Source organism: Schistocerca gregaria, chromosome 2, assembly GCF_023897955.1.
Source record: "Schistocerca gregaria isolate iqSchGreg1 chromosome 2, iqSchGreg1.2, whole genome shotgun sequence".
Lineage (NCBI taxonomy): Eukaryota > Metazoa > Arthropoda > Insecta > Orthoptera > Acrididae > Schistocerca > Schistocerca gregaria.
The window spans coordinates 30,968,568-30,989,915 of NC_064921.1; the positions used below are offsets into that span (position 1 = coordinate 30,968,568).

The following is a 21,348-nucleotide window of genomic DNA, read 5'->3' on the forward strand; positions in this document are numbered from 1 at the left end:
AACTGCTCTCCCTACTCCTTTGCTCCCTGGACTTAAATGCTCACTTCAAATTTTTCTTTTATTTCCTTTACTGCTTGCTCAGTGTACAGATTGAATAACATCGGCAATACACTATAATACTTTTTCACTCCATTCTCAACCACTGCTCACCTTTCATGCCTCTTGACCATTGTAAATAACCTTTTACTCCCAGTATTTTACTCTTGCCACCTTCAGAGTTTCAAAGAAAGTATTCTGTTCAATATTGTCAAATGCTTTCTCTAAGTCTACAAATGCTACAAAAGTAGGTTTACCTTTCCTAATCCTGTCTTCTAAGAGAAGTCATAGCATCAGTATTGCCTTGCATGTTTCTACATTTCTCCTGAATCCAAACTGATCTTCCCCTATGTTGGCTTCTAACAGCTTTTACATTCTTCTGCAAAGAATTCATGTTATTGTCTTGCAATGCTTTATAATACTTTTTTCCAAGTGTTGGTCTTCTAATTTTTAATATATCTGGTGATATCCTTTAATGGGTATATTATATGCATATATATGTAGAGGGTACTAACACTGGCAAATATATTTCTGCAGGCCTCAGTCATTCATTGGTTAGACTATTCAGCTTGCCCTTGACCTAATTGTATAACAAAACAAAATGACAATTTTGTAATTGTGTTTCTCATACTGTAAGTTACTCATTATGATCAGCATGCTTTGATAAACTTTCTGAAGTATATCATTGACCCACCATGAACTGGAGTAAGTGCTGCAGCACAACATGTGGTTACTTTGTTGTAAGTGACTGAATAACTGCAATATTCTGCTACTAATGTGTAAGAGTATGAGTGCGATGAGTACCGTGTTGCCATATGTGTGTACGTAAATCAACTGCCAAATGTACCAGCATGCACTGGCAACTAGAGGCTGCCCGTAGGAAGCATGGACATGGCATGGTTTCCACTGAACCGTCTACCAGCAACTCATGCCTATATCCTCACTCTCACTGTGTTCTTTTAGTTTGTACCACTCACATCAGTTGTTTTGTGTAGTTCTATGTTGTACCTTCTGTATGAGTCTTTTGTCTTATTATGAGTGGAGTCATGAAAGGGTTATTTCCATTATTGTTCAGAGGTTTATGAATAAAGCCATATTTGTGTTACTTTGATCAGTTCTGAATATTATTTGGTTACTACACACAAATACGGCTTTATTCATAAAACTCTGAACAATAATGGAACAATTCCTGTGAGGACAACAAACTAAAAGAACTTTTAGAGAGTGTGTCTGCACTACTCCACTCATATCTAGGTGTAAGTTGCTGGTAGACAGCGTGGCATAGCCTGCACCATGCACACGCTTCCTACAAGTGGCCTCTAGCAGCCATCCCACACTCATACACATGGCGGCTGATTTAAGAACATGTGCAAGGCAACACTACACTTGGTGCACTCCCACTCACAAGAACTAGTAGCAGAATACAGTAATAACTAAGCATAGATGCTGTAACAACATGCAAGATTATTATAAATTTTGTCTGTAAATTTTGAGACACTATGAAGTGCCATACACACTTGTAGTTCATCCTTGTGTTATTCAGTTCCTGATACTGAGGAGGCAGGGAACCTGTGTCCTTCATCCAATGAATATGTGGTGCTGGAGACCCCTCTGCAGCACAGGCTAGCATGGCATGTTGTCCAGCTATTACCTCCATATCTTGGGGTTCCACTCTCCATGTAGGTGGCACTGCAAAAGAATGTGATGCATCATAAATTTTGACAACATAGTCTTTAGAGAGCAGCAACCTGATGCTAATATGAACACTTGAGATCACAATAATATTTCTTTAGTACCCAGTTTCAGCTTATGTACAAGCCATCTTCAGAATGTTTGGTTCCCTATGGCTGGTGCTGGCAGCTTCTCAGATTTCTCATGACACCATGAGTGTATGATTGTGGTATCACGAGAAATCCAAGGAGCTGCCAGCAGAAGTCTAAAGGTGGCTTGTACTTAACCTGAAACTTGTTAGTAAAGAAATTTTATTGTGATCTTAACTGTTCATTTTAATTTATATATTATGGATGATACCTTTTGTATAGCACAATGAATAACCATAATAAGTAAAGTGTTGCGGATAATTCAATGTTCAAATGATTATAACTTTAACTCTTAAATTTTTGTTTTACTTAGCTTCATTAGAGGAAAAAGACTCTTTTTCCAAAAAATCAGTAATTCACACCTATCTGTCCAAAACAGTATTACTATGCATGTGTGTTTTTTCTACTATTGTCACCATAGTAGCACTAGTATACTAGTTGTACCATAGTTTGGCAATGCGTGTTTCTGCTCTGTTACATGTTACTTAAACCCACCTACCTATCATCTGTACGCTTGTGGTTGTTTTTCTACATTGCTTCTTAGAATAAAGTCAGTAAAGGAAAGCACCAACATGTCACAAAATTTCTTCTGAACAGCAGGAAGCTATCCTGGATTACATATTTTCCTTTCTCGTATGCCAGAGTCAATAGATGTGCCTTTATGTTCTCAATGTGAATACATTTATCTAATTCTGTACATCAAGGAAACAAAATTATATTTCACCAAATTCGATGTTAAGAATATGTCTTATGTGAAGGAACACACATACAGAAATGTTTTCATACACTAACACTTACATTATCACTCAGTTGCTTATAATCTTGTAACAAATGTGCTACTTACAATAGAATGAATAAAGCAATACGTAATGGGAAAGCTGGAAACATAACAAAATCTGTGTGATGGAATATTGGTAAATTATGCTCTGTAAATGGATAGGTTAAAGTTAGATATAGTGGGAATTAGTGAAGTTCGGTGGCAGGAGGAACAAGACTTCTGGTCAGGTGACTACAGGGTTATAAATACAAAATCAAATAGGGGTAAGGCAGGAGTAGGTTTAATAATGAATAAAAAAAAATAGGAGTGTGGGTAAGCTACTACAAACAGCATAGTGAACACATTATTGTGACCAAGATAGACACAAAGACCATGCCTACTACAGTAGTACAAGTTTATATGCCAACTAGCTCTGCAGATGATGAAGAAACTGATGAAATGTATGATGAGATAAAAGAAATTATTCAGGTAGTGGAGGGAGACGAAAATTTAATAGTCATGGGTGACTGGAATTCGTCAGTAGGAAAAGGGAGAGAAGGAAACATAGTGGGTGAATATGGTTTGGGGCTAAGAAATGAAAGAGGAAGCCGTTTGGTAGAATTTTGCACAGAGCATAACTTAATCATAGCTAACACTTGGTTTAAGAAGGTTGTATACATGGAAGAATCCTGGAGATACTAAAAGATATCAGATAGATTATATAATGGTAAGACAGAGATTTAGGAATCAGGTTTTAAATTGTAAGACATTTCCAGGGCCAGACGTGGACTCTGACCACAATCTATTGGTTATGACCTGTAGATTAAAACTGAAGAAACTGCAAAAAAGTGGGAATTTAAGGACATGGGATCTGGCTAATCTGAAAGAACCAGAGGTTGTACAGAGTTTCAAGGAGAGCATAAGGGAACAATTGACAGGAATGGGGGAAAGAAACACAGTAGAAGAAGAATGGGTAGCTCTGAGGGATGAAGTAGTGAAGGCAGCAGAGGATCAAGTAGGTAAAAAGACGAGGGCTGCTAGAAATCCTTGGGCAACAGAAGAAATATTGAATTTAATTGATGAAAGGAGAAAATATAAAAATGCAGTAAATGAAGCAGGCAAAAAGGAATACAAACATCTCAAAAATGAGATCGACAGGAAGTGCAAAATGGCTAAGCAGGGATGGCTAGAGGACAAATGTAAGGTTGTAGAAGGTTATCTCATTAGGGGTAAGATAGATACTGCCTACAGGAAAATTAAAGAGACCTTTGGAGAGAAGAGAACCACTTGTATGAATATCAAGAACTCAGATGGAAACCCAGTTCTAAGCAAAGAAGGGAAGGCAGAAAGGTGGAAGGAGTATATAGAAGGTTTATACAAGGGCGATGTACTTGAGGACCATATTATGGAAATGGAAGAGGATGTAGATGAAGACGAAATTGGAGATAAAATACTGCGTGAAGAGTTTGACAGAGCACTGAAAGACCTGAGTCGAAACAAGGCACTGGGAGTAGACAACATTCCATTAGAACTACTGATGGCCTTAGGAGAGCCAGTCATGACAAAACTCTACCAGCTGGTGAGCAAGATGTATGAGACAAGCAAAATACCCTCAGATTTCAAGAAGAATATAATAATTCCAATCCCAAAGAAAGCAGGTGCTGACAGATGTGGAAATTACCGAACTATCAGTTTAATAAGTCACAGCTGCAAAATACTAACACAAATTCTTTACAGACGAATGGAAAAACAGGTAGATGTGGACATGGGGGAAGATCAGTTTGGATTCCGTAGAAATGTTGGAACCCGTGAGGTAATACTGACCTTATGACTTATCTTAGAAGAAAGATTAAGAAAAGGCAAACCTATGTTTCTAGCGTTTGTAGACTTGGAAAAAGCTTTTGACAATGTTGACTGGAATACTCTCTTTCAAATTCTGAAGGTGGCAGGGGTAAAATACAGGGAGTGAAAGGCAATTTACGATTTGTACAGAAACCAGATGGCATTCATAAGAGTTGAGGGGCATGAAAGGGAAGCAGTGGTTGGGAAAGGAGTGAGACAGGGCTGTAGCCTCTCCACGATGTTATTCAATCTGTATATTGAGCAAGCAGTAAAGGAAACAAAAGAAAAATTCGGAGTAGGTATTAAAATTCATGGAGAAGAAGTAAAAACTTTGAGGTTTGCCGATGACATTGTAATTCTGTCAGAGACAGCAAAGGACCTGGAAGAGCAGCTGAACGGCATGGCAGTGTCTTGAAAGGAGGATATAAGATGAACATCAACAAAAGCAAAACGAGGATAATGCAATGTAGTCAAATTAAATCGGGTGATGCTGAGGGTATTAGGTTAGGAAATGAGACACTTAAAGTAGTAAAGGAGTTTTGCTATTTGGGGAGCAAAATAGCTGATGATGGTCGAAGTAGAGAGGATATAAAACGTAGACTGGCAATGGCAAGGAAAGCGTTTCTGAAGAAGAGAAATTTGTTAACATCGAATATAGATTTATGTATCAGGAATTCGTTTCTGAAAGTATTTTTATGGAGTGTAGCCATGTATGGAAGTGAAGCATGGACTATAACTAGTTTGTACAAGAAGAGAATAGAAGCTTTCAAAATGTGGTGCTACAGAAGAATGCTGAAAATAAGGTGGATAGATCACGTAACTAATGAGGAGGTACTGAATATTATTGGGGAGGAGAGAAGTTTGTGGCACAACGTGACTAGAAGAAGGGATCGGTTGGTAGGACATGTCCTGAGGCATCAAGGGATCTCAAATTTGCATTGGAGGGCAGTGTGGAGGGTGAAAATCGTAGAGGGAGACCAAGAGATGAATACACTAAGCAGATTCTGAAGGATGTAGGTTGCAGTAGGTACTGGGAGATGAAGAAGCTAGCACAGGACAGAGTAAACAAAGCACAAAGAATAACTTGCACTCAATAAAAAGACAGTCACAGCTTTCAGTAATCAATGCAATAGATATAAATTTAACAAATAAGTACACCTGTCTTGGATGTTTGTTATTAGCTATGAAACACTGATGAACCAAAATATTATCAAGATCTGCTCAATAGTGTGTTGGTCCAAGTTTGGAATGCAATACATCAGCAATTCTGCATGGTATGATTTGACAAGTCTTTTATAGGTTTCTGGAGGTATTTGGCTCACGATATCTATGCATGGGTCATCCATTTCCCACAAACTAGGGGCTGGTGGTGTGATAGTGCAGAGATGGCAAACCAAAAGTGTGTCTCGCGTGTTCTACTGTGTAAAGATCAGGAGAATTTGGGAGCTAAGACATCAACATTATTATTTTCCTCAAACCACTGTATCATGATTCTGATCTTGTGACACAGACAGTTTTCCTGACGCTCCGTGCCCACCTGCAGTAATGTTCATGTAGTCCACAGTTGGTATGACGCCTTAAACTGCTACCACTGGTCCCATGGATGAGCAGGTCAATATCCTGCAGAGCATATTGCTGCCCCCTCCAACATGAGTCCATGGTGCAGTACATGTTTCAAGCATGTATGTGAATGATGGATGATGGTATATCCAGACATGACCATCAATCTGGTGTAACAAGAAATGTGATTCATCACAACACATGACATTTTCACTGATCAATGGACCAGTCTCAATGACCTGTACTGAATGTACCAGGAATAGCTTTAGTCTCTTGCAAGTTTTTATTGAACTTAGCCACAGGTAAGACATGGATTTCCAAAGGTGAACTGAACATTATATCTGCAATCTTCCAAAAGATATCTCTTGTTTCTGACAGTCAACAGTTTGGTCTCTTTCATTTGACTGTTTTCACTGTATATCTCATGCCTATTGCTGAAAGTAGGTATATTTTCCTTGCAAAGATGAGCAAAAATAATAAATAGTATCTATAAACAGACATTATTCCCAGTTTAATGAATAAAGGCCTGCAGTGCTACTGCTTACTATTCATCATTCTTAAAGCCTTCTTTTGCAGTATGAGCATGCCCTTGCAGACTGATGAATGACCTCAACAGCTGCTGTCCATTGACAATATGTCTCTTGAATGGAGAATGGTATATAATCACTGGTTACTACTCTGTAATTACTCTTCTCCATCTCCTCATGAGGCATACTTTATGTAACCGTTCCTTCTTCCATTCATACTGTATTTATCCTATGAGATTTTCTGATCTACTAAAAAACCAAGCAATTCCACAGTTTCTACATGCTCCACGCAGATGTTTGCTGAAGCTGCAAACCACACACTGAGCTTTTTTCTTCATCCATTTTCATTTTATTTGAGATTAACTACTCCTTGGCCATTCCAAATAGCACATCTGATTCCACCATTTCAATTAGGACATCTAATTGCAGGACTGGTTAGATAGCATTAATTATTTTGTAACTAAGAGTAGTGTCATTGGCAAATTATACTGTGTGACTATCTTCACCTGGCTCAAATAAATGATAATTAATTGAAATCCTCAACTGCCGACAGGTGTTGTTGAGATACCTGGATGGGAACAAATGAAAATGTGTACTACGACCAGGACTCGAACCCAGGATATCCTGCTTACATGGCAGACACTCTATCCATCTGAGCCACCAAGGACAGGGATGAACAGTGCAACTGCAGGGAGTTATCCCTTGGATGCTTTCCGTGAGACCCACGTTCCTAACTGTCCACAATCTACTTACATAATGTACCTAATAGATATTTGTCCATCCACTCATTACTCGCACACATTAAGGTGATAATCCCCGTAAGAGCTCGGGCAACCTGTGCACATTTGCATAGACAAAGGTCAATGGCTGGGTAGCCTTTATATATATATAAAATAGAAAGAAACTTCCACATGGGAAAAATATATTAAAAACAAAGATTCCAAGACTTACCAAGCGGGAAAGCACCGGTAGACAGGCACAACAAATAAAACACACAAACACACACACAAAATTTCTAGCTTTCGCAACCGACAGTTGCTACTTCAGGAAAGAGGGAAAGAGAGGGAAATACAAAAGGTTGTGGGTTTTAAGGGAGAGGGTAAGGAGTCATTCCAATCCCGGGAGCGGAAAGACTTACCTTAGGGGGAAAAAAGGACAGGTGTACACTCGCACACACATACATATCCATCCGCACATACACAGACAGAAGCAGACATTTGTAAAGGCCATTTCTTTACAAATGTCTGCTTGTGTCTGTGTATGTGCGGGTGGATATGTATGTGTGTGCGAGTGTACACCTGTCCTTTTTTCCCCCTAAGGTAAGTCTTTCCGCTCCCGGGATTGGAATGGCTCCTTACCCTCTCCCTTAAAACCCACATCCTTTTGTCTTTCCCTCTTTCCTGAAGAAGCAACCGTCGGTTGCGAAAGGTAGAAATTTTGTGTGTGTGTTTGTGTGTTTTGTGTTTTATTTATTGTGCCTGTCTTACATTACAGAAAAGATTGTTTTCTCCAAAGTAAACCAAAATCTGTTTTCTCATACCACATTCCACTGCTTGGGCTAGAACTTTACTGATTGAGACTGGCCTACAATTTGATACTGGTCCCACTTCTGTAAACTGATACTGTCTGTGTCAGTTTCAAGAAGTCTCGGAAGACTCCTGTAGACAAGCAACTGTTTCTTGCTATGGCTAATAGCTGTCAAGGTAAAGTGATAATTTTATTAAGAACAGTATAAGATATCACATAAATATTTGCACTTCTTGAAGGTTTGTATGTTTTCACTATTTTCACTATGTCCTTAGGATGCATTTTCTACCAGTTTACCATTTTACAGTGGATCTTATTTGATAAGGTAAAAACAATTCCAACATCCAGGTCTGATATCCCTTTTGTAGTGTTTTCAATAACTTTAATAAAATAGTCGTAAAAATTATTCGGTTGCTAGCATTTAAGCAGGAAGTACGCATTTTCCTCTGCTCATTCACTAGGTCCCAGACTACTATGCAAGAATTATGGGCTATCTTATGACCGTATCATTCTTGTTCTTGTTCTTTGGTTCCTCTATTTATTTTCTGTGTAGCTTTATAACCTTTAAGAAATTACAGAAAATTTAGTATCAATGTTGTGGTTGCTTTGGAACAGTCATTCAAGATGTGAACAATGCTTATTAGTTTATATAGTTTAAGTGTGTACCATGTCCTTTCTCTGACAATTATTTTGTCTTTCTTTTGATTTGACTTAATAACTTTTCTTAGGCATCAGTGGAGATACGTCTTCAAATTTGGTTTCCAGCGTCTGGAACAAATACTCTAACGCATCACTAGGTAACATTCATGGTTTTCTGTTGCCAAACAATTTCAGACAGTGAAGTTCTAAATACATATTGTTTTCCCTCTGTGACAGCTCTCCTGTGAAACTCTTAGTCTGATTGCAGTGTATTTGGCTGCTGATTTCCCACAGTCTTTATGTGCACTGGATCATCTACATTTGTTTTGTAGTCCCAATTATCAACGTCTGTTAAACTGGTGTGAGAAATGCACCATCTTTAGATGGAAGTGTGCATACTACAAAGAGCCCTTACAGTTCACCGAATTCAAGAACTCTCCTTTGTACCCTTCTGTCATGCACACATACATCAAAGCCACTTCACAACACTACTGCTAACCCAAGAAGTGTCAAGTGTCATAACTAATATTGCATTTGTATCATTTATAAGGTCTACTTCCCTTATATAGAGATTTGTGTTGACATTCTGTAGTGCTCCCAGAATTTTAAAAAAGTCTGGAGACACTGGTGTTCCAGGCGTTTTGAACACACATTATTTTAAAGCAGGGAGTAAAGATGAGCATGGGATACTGCACCCATTTATTGATTGTGCAGGTGAAAGTGGAAGAGGGATAATTTGTTGGCGATGGCAAGTGTTCAGCGCGACCTGCGAAGAATAAGCAAATATGGGCCGGAAGTTCCGAGGCTTGCTACAAAGAGTAATGTAGCATTGTATTGTTAAAAAACATATGGAGGGACTCGAAATAGTGACTGTTTACTAGAAGTTGAACTGCTGTTGAGAGTACGTGGACTGGACGTGGATAGTCAGCCATGATAAAAGCTTATGTATTATTTGTGTTCAAAAATGTGTAATTAACTGATTCTGAGTGCCCGGTAATGTGTGGGCTTACATCAATTAGAAAGTGGAAGTAAATATGTTCTGGTGTATTGAATGATATTTCAAGACTAGTGTATTTTTTAAATAAGAAGAGAGAGTGAGAGAGTTAAAATTTCCCCTTCCTAGCAGTGAAATCTTTGGAGAAGCATCTGGTGCTAGCAGAAGACATCGGCACTGCAAGAAAGGAGAACCAGCATTCTTCAACAAGTAAGTTCACGAAAACGCTTAAGCTGTATCGATAGAGCTTAACGTTACACTGAGCCACCGCAATACATAGACATACTACCACAGATGGCAGTTTCTTGGTACCATGAACTTGCCATCCAAAGGTTATCAATTCCTTTGTTGTACTCACCCTCTTCGTTAACCAGCTTGTGCTCACAATCACAAATGCATCTGGCATAATGTCTTCTACAGATATTAGTAACATATCACATTTGTTTCACAAGCACTGCACATTAACACTTGGTGTAACTATGGACACACAATTTGCATATAAATTTGATCAATCTCTTCTTGTAATTGTAGACTTCATGATGATGCTGCTCTGAACATCCTTTGTAAGTCCTGGTGGTCTATTGGTAGACTGTATGCCTGGAAACTGAGAGATCATGGGGTCAAATCCCATTCAAACAAAGGAAATTTTCAGTCTGTCTTTGATCTAGCTTTCGCTTCTCAACAATGTGGAGAAACACATGGTTCAGATTCCATGTTAAACTTTAAGTCGCCCTTTCCCAGTTGGATAATGGGTGTATATTAGCGCCACACAAGTCACCAAAGTGATGTCTAATCAAGATACTATCACCCAGATATTGAGCTACATGAAATGGCCTCTGGAATAAAAAAATATCATAATACAGTAATCTTGAGCCATGAAGAACTATTGATTACTTTTTTCCCTTTACTTCAAGGCCAACACCTATTATGAAGCAGTTATTTTGGACTTTTGTATCTAACTTCTCAATTTGGAGTTTATTGTTTTTGGAAAAGTATTTTGTAGAAAGGTATTTACATTTGTAGTTGTCGTACTGATTTTAAGTTTACTCAGCTGGAACAAAGACTTTCTTCTCACACGGCAGGTCTTTTTCTCATCCAGTACCTATTATACTTGTCCTACTTTTAACACTCCAACTTCTTTACAAATTTTAAGTTTACTCAGTTGGAACAAAGACTTTCTTCTCACACGGCAGGTCTTTTTCTCATCCAGTACCTATTATACTTGTCCTACTTTTAACACTCCAACTTCTTTACAATTTTAAGTTTACTCAGCTGGAGCAAAGACTTTCTTCTCACACGGCGGGTCTTTTTTCTCATCCAGTACCTATTATACTTGTCCTACTTTTAACACTCCAACTTCTTTACAAAAAGTGTCCTGCAATGTGTGCTGAATTGTATACTCCAAAACATTTGTGCCTGCACCAGAATGTACTTTGTCATTCAGTCTGCCACATATTACTGCCTATCCTACTTCACAGAGCTCACAGGAGTCCTCACTCACTGTATGACTAGAAGAGGGCTGCTGCCAGAAAGAGGGACAGGTCTGGACAACAGTGATTCAGCCACCTTGTTGACAGCATGCCACAGAGGATCCAAGCTTGTTGCAGTGTGCAGTTAGTGCCAAAATGGTCTTGAAGTTACCCAGCAGCAGATGCTGATTTCACATATGTGTAAGAAAGTACACTTTCACATAGGCTATCTTTATTTTGGTTACTATTTTGTTTTTATCTCACAACAGAACTATTTTTTTAGGTTTCATAAAGGTTATACTTTCATTCCACATGCAGATCATGGATATTGCTGAGGTGAGACTGCTTGCATGCAGCTACAGCATAGATAGCTGTGCAGTAGGTGCAACCACATTAAAGGGGTATCTTTGGAGGCGTCAAACAAACATATGGTTCCTGAACAGGGGAAGCAGCCAATTCAGTAGATGCGGGGGAACCAGTCTGGATGATTGATCAGGGCTTCTTTTTTTGCCTCCTTAGGAAGAAAGTCTTAGGAAGCTTCTTAATGTTGTATTCATACAGTTGTGGCTATCTAGCACATAGTTCTTTAGAATGAAATGTTCAGATTAAGATACAATATATGCTACTAGTGCCTTTTTTAGATCTATTATGAGTCTACATTATTATAATGCCAGTTTGTTGAAAAAGTGTCCCATAATCAAATCCTGGCTGTGCTTATGGAGTGCGACAGTTATTTGAGGATCCACTGTTGTCGTGCTGCAGCCTTATGGCACCAGATGTCATGCAGTAGGCTGCAACAATCAGAATACTGACTCAATCAGTATATTAAGCTATCTGAAGGTCCAGTCACAATATTAATACCGTTATTAACTTGTTGGAATATCTTGCTTGAATGTAAATATTTTAATAACACAGTGCATCTAGTAAGTTAAATTGAATTATTTAACTGTATTTGCAGCAATACAAGAAAACTGAGAGAATTTCGGCTGTCAACTAACAAAAACAATTTCCGGCATTGTATTCCTTAAATTGGTGAGTATCAGCCAAAAATAGGCTAAGATGTCAACACTGGCTGACAGGGGATAGTTTCACACAGAAGCTCTCAGACATGATGCACGTGCAGCCTACCCTCTCCTATTGCCATTTATTGTTGGGGCGTGATGGTGTTACATGGTGTATCATTGTTTTCTATTGTATTGATCTCTATTGTTCCTCTGTTGTGTATTTAAATTTGTTCAGTAACTTGTACTGTAATGGATGGTCGAAAATGGAGTAGTGGGGTGACATATAGAAAAATAGTATAAGAGGATAGAAAAAAATAAGTGAGGTGTTACCTCAGACATGAAAATTGGATTCCTTATCCACAAAGCCTGCTGGCAGTAAAGAAAACTACACATCACGTAAGATTACATAATATAAATTGAATTTTAGGGTATTTTGTGTAATGGACAATGTTGTAAATGAGACTTTTCCAAACATAAGCATATCAACTGCAAAGTTGTAACTTAATCCCAATCAGACATCTTCAAATTATCGCTAATGCCTGCAAATTGGCAAATCTAAATATTTAAAAAAAGGTCAAGAAAATCCTTACTGGACCACTTCATATGGGCTGACTCAGGGATCAATTCCTTAAAGTTACTGTAACACTACCACAACAGAGAAGGACACAAACAAATTACTCAATGACATTAAATCGCTCAAGTTCAGTACAGGTTATGTATTTTTCGGTTTCAGGTGAAACCGAAGATGGCCTGAGTACGAGTGTGAAGGAATGTGAAACACTACTGGAAGATCAGCTAGTGTTCAGCAAAAGGATGAAACTTTTGAGTTTCAGTTTGATTTTAAAGATCCTGGTACATGGCCGAAGAGGTTTTCCGACTCTGAAAGATGTTACATTATGAAAATGAGAGCAGAAAATGAATGTGATACTGACATAAGTATCTGTGTCAGTGTATGTGCGGATGGATATGTGTGTGTGTGCGAGTGTACACCTGTCCTTTTTTCCCCCTATGGTAAGTCTTTCCATTCCCGGGATTGGAATGACTCTTTACCCTCTCCCTCAAAACCCACATCCTTTCGTCTTTCCCTCTCCTTCCCTCTTTCCTGAAGAAGCAACCGTTGGTTGCAAAAGCTAGAAATTTTGTGTGTGTGTTTGTGTGTTATTTTATTGTGCCTGTCTACAGGCACTTTCCCGCTTGGTAAGTCTTGGAATCTTTGTTTTTAATATATGACATCCATAAGAGCTATACAGAAGGTCACAATTTAAGTAAAGATTGGTTTCTAAAGCAGTAAAATATGGGACAAAAGTTAAAAGATCCTGGCTAGGTTATGAAGTCTGTTTAGAGAAACAAAAGAAGTTGGTGATTTTGGTGATCCACAGAGTGAGAAATTTTGATCTTATACCACACTAATATGTCTCCCTTCATCTGCATATTGAACGCCACAAGAAAGGGCAAATTAGTTTTTTCCAAACATATACAAGATTAGTCCCTTGATTTGATTGCCAACAAAATAAGAAAAGAAATAATTAAAGATATTTCAGGTGCTACATACTTTTCATTGATGTTTGACTGCACTCCAGATATCAGCCATAGTGAGCAGATGACTCAAGTAGTTCACTATGTCAAGGCAAATGACCCAGAGTTTGTGGAAGATTTTGTTACTTTTTTATAGTTACAGACAAAACAGGAGAAGGCCCTAGTCAAGAAATACTGAAACAGAAAGAACAAGATGGGTTGAACATTCAATACTGCAGAGGTCAGTCTTGCAACAAAGGGGCAAATGTGTCTGGAAAGTACAAAAGGCCTATTTCACACCATGTGCTGCTCACTCTTTAAATTTAGGAGGAGCACGTGCAGCCAACGCATCTGCTGAAGCCCAAACATTTTTTGGAAATGTCCACCATTTGTATCTATTTTTGTGGGTTCCACATCAAGATGGGAAATCTTACAAAAACATGTGCCCACAAGACTATGTGGTCTGCAAGAGTAGAGGCAGTTGAAGCAGTTTATAAGTATTTTCATAAAGTTTAAAGGCTCTGGAAAAAATTGAAACTTATAAATTCTCAACGTCAGAAACAAACACAGAGGCAAGGTCTATTTTTAAAAAAGTAGAGAAAACTCAAATTTATTGCCTTAACTTGTTTCTCATATGCAATATTGAAAAAAAGAGATCATGTTAATCAGTTTCTGCAAAGAGAGGACCATACAATTGATAAGGCTGTTTGAAACATTCAAGGAATTTTGAACTTTCTGAAAACTTCCAGAGACTCTTGTACATCTGAAGCTATTTCTGAGGCCAAAGTGCTAGTAGAAGATAATGAGGTGTCAACAGTATTCTCAGAAAAGAGGATCAGAAGAAAGAAAGAAAAATGGCCGAAAATGGCTGGTGAGATTTGTGAGAATGAAGTGTCCAATCATTCACAGGAAGAGTTGTTCAGGGTGTCCCTGTTAGAAATAATTAAGAGTGGTAATGGAGCTGAGTGCCTGGTTTACTGCACTGGAGAACATTAGTGCAAAATTTAGTTTTCTGTGTGTTGCCCAAATTCAAGAAATGGAAGTGGAGGACTTAAAGGCCAAAGCAGCAGAACTGACTGATACCTCTGCAGAAGATCTAAACAAGGAAGAATTTATTTTTGAAACTGAAAGTTGTGGTGTCACCACCAGACACCACACTTGCTAGGTGGTAGCCTTAAAATTGGCCATGGTCCGTTAGTATACGTCGGACCCACATGTCGCCACTATCAGTGATTGCAGGCCGAGTGCCGCCACACGGCAAGTCTAACCTAGAGACTCCCTAGCACTCGCCTCAGTTGTACAGCTGACTTTGCTAGCAATGGTTCGCTGTCTACTTACACTCTCATTTGCCAAGATGATAGTTTAGCCTAGCCTTCAGCTGCATCATTTGTTATGACGTAGCAAGGTGCCATATTCAGTTGCTATTGATATTGATGTTGTGAATCATGTACCTTCAAGAGCAATGTTCATTGTTAATGGATTAACGTTAAGTACGAAACTAATTATGTCAACTTTCTGAATTCTAATTCCTTGTCATGTTCCAGACCTCACGTCAGTATAGTCCTTCCCTCCTCATGTCAGCCTGCGTGGGCTAAAACGCGTGCATTTCGGCCTCCACTAGTAACACGGTGTTGGCTCTTCTAACAACACAACAAAAGTTTCAAACACTATGCCCTGGTAATAGAGAGAGACTTGCAAAATGCCACTGCATCATTTACATTAAGTTTGACTTATAAAAATATTTGGTAGAGGGGTATCCCAACATTACTACAGCCTTAAGTATATTCCTTACCATACTAGTTTCTGTTTCCTCTGGGGAACGAAGTTCCAGCAAGTTTAAACTAATTAAAAATCATTTGAGGAACATGACTGCTCAACAAAGATTAACAAATCTCAGTATGATCTCCATAGAGCACAGATAAGCTGCTTCCATAGACTATGATGATATCATAAAAGTTTTTGCATACAAAAATGCTTGGAAAGCAAAGTTTTAAATTTATTTTTGTATGAGATTTATGGTATATTCTTGTATATTTTAAAATTGTTTATGTTTGTTTTCTTTGACCTTAATTCATTTAATAAAATAAGTTACTGTTGTCAGATACTGACATTTATTTCGAAACATATTATCCAAATTACTCTCAAAAATTTTTGATTTTTATCAGTGGGGGTGAAAGACAGGACAGCAACTTTAAGATTGCATCCCCCTCCTCCCACTCCTAGAATGGCTGAAAGCAAGAGAAGACTACAGTAGTCATATTTCCTGAGAACGTGAAGCTTTACTGTATAGATTAATGGTGAAGACATCATCTTTAGGAAAATATTCCAGAAATAAAATAATCCCCCATTTGTATTTCTAGGCATGGACTGCCTAGGAAGATGTTAGATGTTGTCCTAAGGAGAAATGAAAGTGGTATTCCACAGCTCAGGACGGGGAATGCTAGATCCCTCAACCAAGCAGGTGGGGGCAGAGTATTTAAAAATGGAAATGGATAGGTTGAAATTAGATATAGTGGGAGTAGTATAGAGGGGTGATAAGAAGAATAGGTATTCTGATCATGTCAGTGAAGGGTTATCAACATAAATCAAACAGGGGTAATGAAGGAGCTGGTCTAATGATGAATAAGAGATGATGAAGAGATCAACAGAATGTATAATAATCAGAGGCACCTGTTTTTTACAAAGCACAAAATTGCAACATTTTTACAAAATTTTACAAATTTTGCACAAAATGATAGACTACTTATCTTTATACAAAATTGCAAAATAATTGATGAAATAGCATGGAATCATGTCATTTGAAGTTAACGGCAGTTATGGCAATGAAATTCAAATATCTATGAGAATTAATTGTAGATCACTTTGATATATATTGATATCTTATATCATACTGTGTATTGCTGACTTCATTTCCTGTGCAGGGAAGTAGGACATTCAACAACATGTGGTGCATTCTTTGATCTGGCAGTATATTGCATGCGGGAAATGGTTGCTGATTGCCAGTGCATTCAGTCTTACGTTTTGTGATTTGGTTTTGTGCTGCCATTTATTAACATGGTGATGACGATTTTTGCTCGAGAAAAAGAATCTTTGTTAGAAGGATTTTACATGTTTGACAAAACTAAAATGACCTTGACATTGAAATACTGAGTGGCAAAGATAGGACACATGCCAAAAACATAATTATAACAGTTCTATTACGGTATATTGATAACTTTTACTTATGGACCGTCTGACAGTCCATAAGCAAAAATTATCAATATACCGTAATATTACACGCAACTGAGGAAAATAGGACTATAAAAGTTAAAGATGTCAATAACAGTTCTCCCCATATGAAGAACAAGGAGAAGGTACTAATAACAATAGGTGTCAAAGGACAAGTTACTATCGCAGATGTCAGTAGTACAGTGGCAAACTGAGTAATGAGCAAAAACCAATGGAGAAGAATTCATTTTATCAATACCATGAGCTTTCATGGAGGCTAATATTTTGCTGGAAAAAGTTGATTATCCAAAACTGAGAGACTGGAAGAACAAATACATACAATGTTTGTGTAACATCACACATTTTTGGAAGGGAAGAAATACGAGTTTACAGGATGAGATTTTTCACTCTGCAGTAGTGTGTGCACTGATATGAACCTTCCTGACAGATTAAAACTGTGTGCCAGACCAAGACTCAATCTCAGGACCTTTGCCTATTGCAGGCAAGTGCTCTACCACCTACAGAACTTGCCTACGAAAGGCAAAGGTCCCCAGTGCTCCATGCTACTCTATCCTTTGCAAGCTTCTTCATCTCTGAGAAACTACTGCAACCTATATCCTTCTGAATCTGTTTGTGTATTCATCTCTTGGTCTACCTCTATGATTTTTACCCTCCACACTTCCTCCATCAGTAAATTGTTGATCTCTTGACGCCACAGAATGTATCCTACTAAAAGATCCCTTCTTCTAGTCAAGTTGTGTCACAAATTCCTCTTCTCCCCAGTTTTATTCAGTACCTCCTCATTAATTACATGATCTACCCATCTAATCTTCAGCATTCTTCCGCAGCACCACATTTCTAAAGCTTCTATTCTCTTCTTGCCCAAACTATTTATCATCCATGTTTCACTTCCATACATGGCTACACTCCATAAAAATACTTTCAGTAACAACTTCCTGACACTTAAATCTATACTAGATTTTAAAAAATTTCTCTTCTTCGGAAACGCTTTTGTTGCCATTAATAGTCAAAATTTTATATCCTATCTACTTTGACAATCATCAGTTTTGCTCCCCAAATAGCAGAACTCATCTTCTACTTTAAGTTTCTCATTTCCTAATGTAGTTCCCTTAGCATTACCTGATTTAATGCGACTACATTCCATTATTATTAAAAAACAAGATTTAACAAATTACATCAACAATTATTTTCTAAATTCAACAACTTCATTAAGCTTGAAATTTACAAACAACAAAAACCTGAATTCCAAATGCTGATAGTAGCATGAGGATAGATCCAACAGATGAACATGAAGTGTTCAAAGTAATAAAAAGCTTGAAATCTAAAATGTCAGCAGGAGTAGATGAGGTGCCTGTTTATATCATAACAATGGCAGCTGCACAAATCGCAAGGCCCTTGACATATATAGCCAACTTATCATTTAGTGAAGGAGTGTTTACAGAAAGGATGAAAATGCCAAAAGTGAAGCCATTATTCAAAAATGACGACATGCTGAAGGCCAATATCCCTCCTTCCAGTGTTTTCCAAAATAATAGAAAAATTAATGAAGCACAGAATCAACAAGTATCTAAATGACTATAAGTTACTAAATAGAAATCAGCATGGCTTCCAGGCAGGTAAAAATACAGAAACAGCACTAATGTGCTACACTGAACAAATAATCAAAAATCTAGAAAAATACAACAGTATAGTAGGAATAAATTTAGATCTCTCCAAAGCATTTGACATTGTCAGTCATGGCATTCTTTTAGAAAAACTGGAAGCATTAAGTATTCATGGGACAGGGAAAAAGTGGTTTGAATAATACCTACAAAATAGAACACAGATTTTAGGACTGATGTCAGATTACTCCAACTACAAAATAAATTTAGTATCAGATGCAAAAAGAGGAAATAGGAGTGCCGCAAGGCAGTAGTCTAGGTCCCTCATTGTTCCTTGTCTACATTAATGACTTACACACCTCAAATGGAGCAGCAAAGGCCATACTATTCACAGATGAGACTAGTGTAATAATAGGTGCACCAAAGCAAATGCTGCAAACAACTACTGATCAAGTAATAAAGAATGTGTCCACACTTGGTTCAATGCAAACCAGTTGACATTAAATGCAAATAAAACAAATTATATGTCAACATGTAAACCTTTATCTGTTGTTGAGTGACAAGGCCATAGACAGTGTCAGATCAACAAAATTGCTGGGAATTCTTGTAGATGAAAATCTTAATTTTAATGATCATGTAATGGAACTTGTGCAGAAACTTAACTCAGCCTGTTTTGCTCTTAGAATTATTGCAAATGTTTGTACTGCAGAGGGTGCCAGGATGGCATATCTTGGCTATTTTCAGTCTCTTGCAACATACGGAATAATATTTTGGGGTTCCACCACTTGCCATCTAAAACACAAAATGGTTCAAATGGCTCTGAGCACTATGGGACTTAACATCTATGGTCATCAGTCCCCTAGAACTTAGAACTACTTAAACCTAACTAACCTAAGTACATCACACAACACCCAGCCATCACGAGGCAGAGAAAATCCCTGACCCCGCCTGGAATCGAACTCGGGAACCCGGGCATGGGAAGTGTGAACGCTACCACACGACCATGAGATGCGGGCATCTAAAACAAATCTTTCTGTTACAGAAGAGGGCTGCCCGAATAATAACACACAGGCATCCACAGACACAATGCAAGCTTAAAGATCTAACAACACTTTACACACACACACACACACACACACACACACACACACACACACACACACACACACACACGTGTTTTATGTGTTAGGGCCCACCTTACAAATTTTCAGACAAATGCTGACAACAGTACTTGAAATAGCACAGAACTCCCTACTCAGTGAACAAAATGAACACACAAACAGAGATATGTGAGTCATATTGGTACAAAAATCTACAACATACTGCCAGCCAACATCAGAAAGTTAGAAGATGAAAACAGGTTTAAAGTAGAATTTAAAGAATTTCTACTTGAACAATGTTTTTACTCAGTAAATGACTATTTAGGCCAATAAATAATTCTGAAAATGTTTATATTAAGGCAAGACTGAAAACACTGTCTTTTATCCCCTAAAGTTTCTGTTAATATTTTAAAAATATGATGGACTGGTGTTGAGGGTGGTAAAATCCTTACTGAATTACAGTAGTGAATATAAGGGTGTCCTGTTTAGGGAAGACAAAAGTAAAGCCTTAGAGCAAACAGACTACTCAGTTACAATACTGTTAGTACACATTTATAAAAAGTTGCGTTACTGTGTCTTGTATGACCAAGTATTATTCTTTTTACATTTTTGTACAAAATTGTATGTATTATTCTTTGTACTATTTAATGTAAAATTTTGTATGTTCCTTCTGCACAAATTGTTTACCATAAATTTACATGTACTTTTGGACAACATCCATACAATATTTATTGTATACAGATGGAGAATTAAATAAATAAAAATAAATTAAATATATATATGATGGGATTGGTTGATAGATGACATCTTGAGGCACAAAGAAATCCTCAATTTTGTAATTAATGGAAGTGTGTGGATTTATAGATGGGGAAAGCAGTAGAAAGAGACCGGATCAGGTGCAGTTAGCAGTTTCTTATGGATGTAGGTCACAATAGTTACACAGAGATGAAAAGCTTTGCACAGAATAGAGTGGCATGGAGAGCTGTATGAAATGAGTCTTCCACCTGAGGACCACAGTAACATTCTTTCATTCCCTGACCTGCCCCCCCCCCCCCCCCCCCCCGCCTGCCCCCCCCTGCACCCCACCCCCCCTAAAAAAAGAAAAAGTAAAAGCCATACCCCTATTCACACATACATGAGCACACAGAGAGGGCTGTAGGGAAGAAGATACTGTGCTGAGGGCAGAGAGTATTTGCAAAAGAATAAGTCAGTAAGTCTCGAGAAAGCTATGCTGATCACATCTGGAGATCACATTTGTTATACTGAAGCTACTCAATTTAAGTTTGAGTTTGAAGATTCTTGAAGCTAAGTGTGAAACACTTCTTAGTTAGATATAAGAGCTCTCACATCAGTGGATTTTCATGCCATGAGGAGAGGAAGACCTGTGGAATCATAACCATATCTATAGAAATAATAGATTGTGCACTGGCTGCAGAATTTGAAGCATGTTCTGCACAGCCTGCTTAACTACAGTAACTTCATTTACAAGTGCCATGGAAAGAGCTGCCTCTCTCTCCATGCTGTGCAAAGTAATTCAACTGTTTGTTCAAATTTCTTGATCATACTTGTTTACTGACATGGAGCCTCTTTACAGCTGTTTCTGTTAGCAATGTTGCCACAGTGTGGTGCTGCTATTGCTGCCATTTCTATAAAACTTTACCAGCAGTGCATAGTCCTCTCAGTAGCCACTGTTTATCATGTGGAAATCTTCCACCTCAAATTTAAATTG

At 38.0% G+C, this 21,348-nt stretch overlaps 1 protein-coding gene across 1 annotated transcript in view; it reads right to left on the reverse strand.

Annotated features, from left to right (window-relative positions):
• The window catches only part of LOC126335624 (Down syndrome cell adhesion molecule-like protein Dscam2), a 178,530-nt gene that overhangs the window by 132,604 nt on the left and 24,578 nt on the right, over window positions 1-21,348 (reverse strand). The window contains exon 3 of the mRNA XM_049999079.1: window positions 1,554-1,725. Coding sequence (XP_049855036.1) covers window positions 1,554-1,725 — 172 coding nt within the window. The remainder of the gene's footprint in view (window positions 1-1,553; window positions 1,726-21,348) is intronic.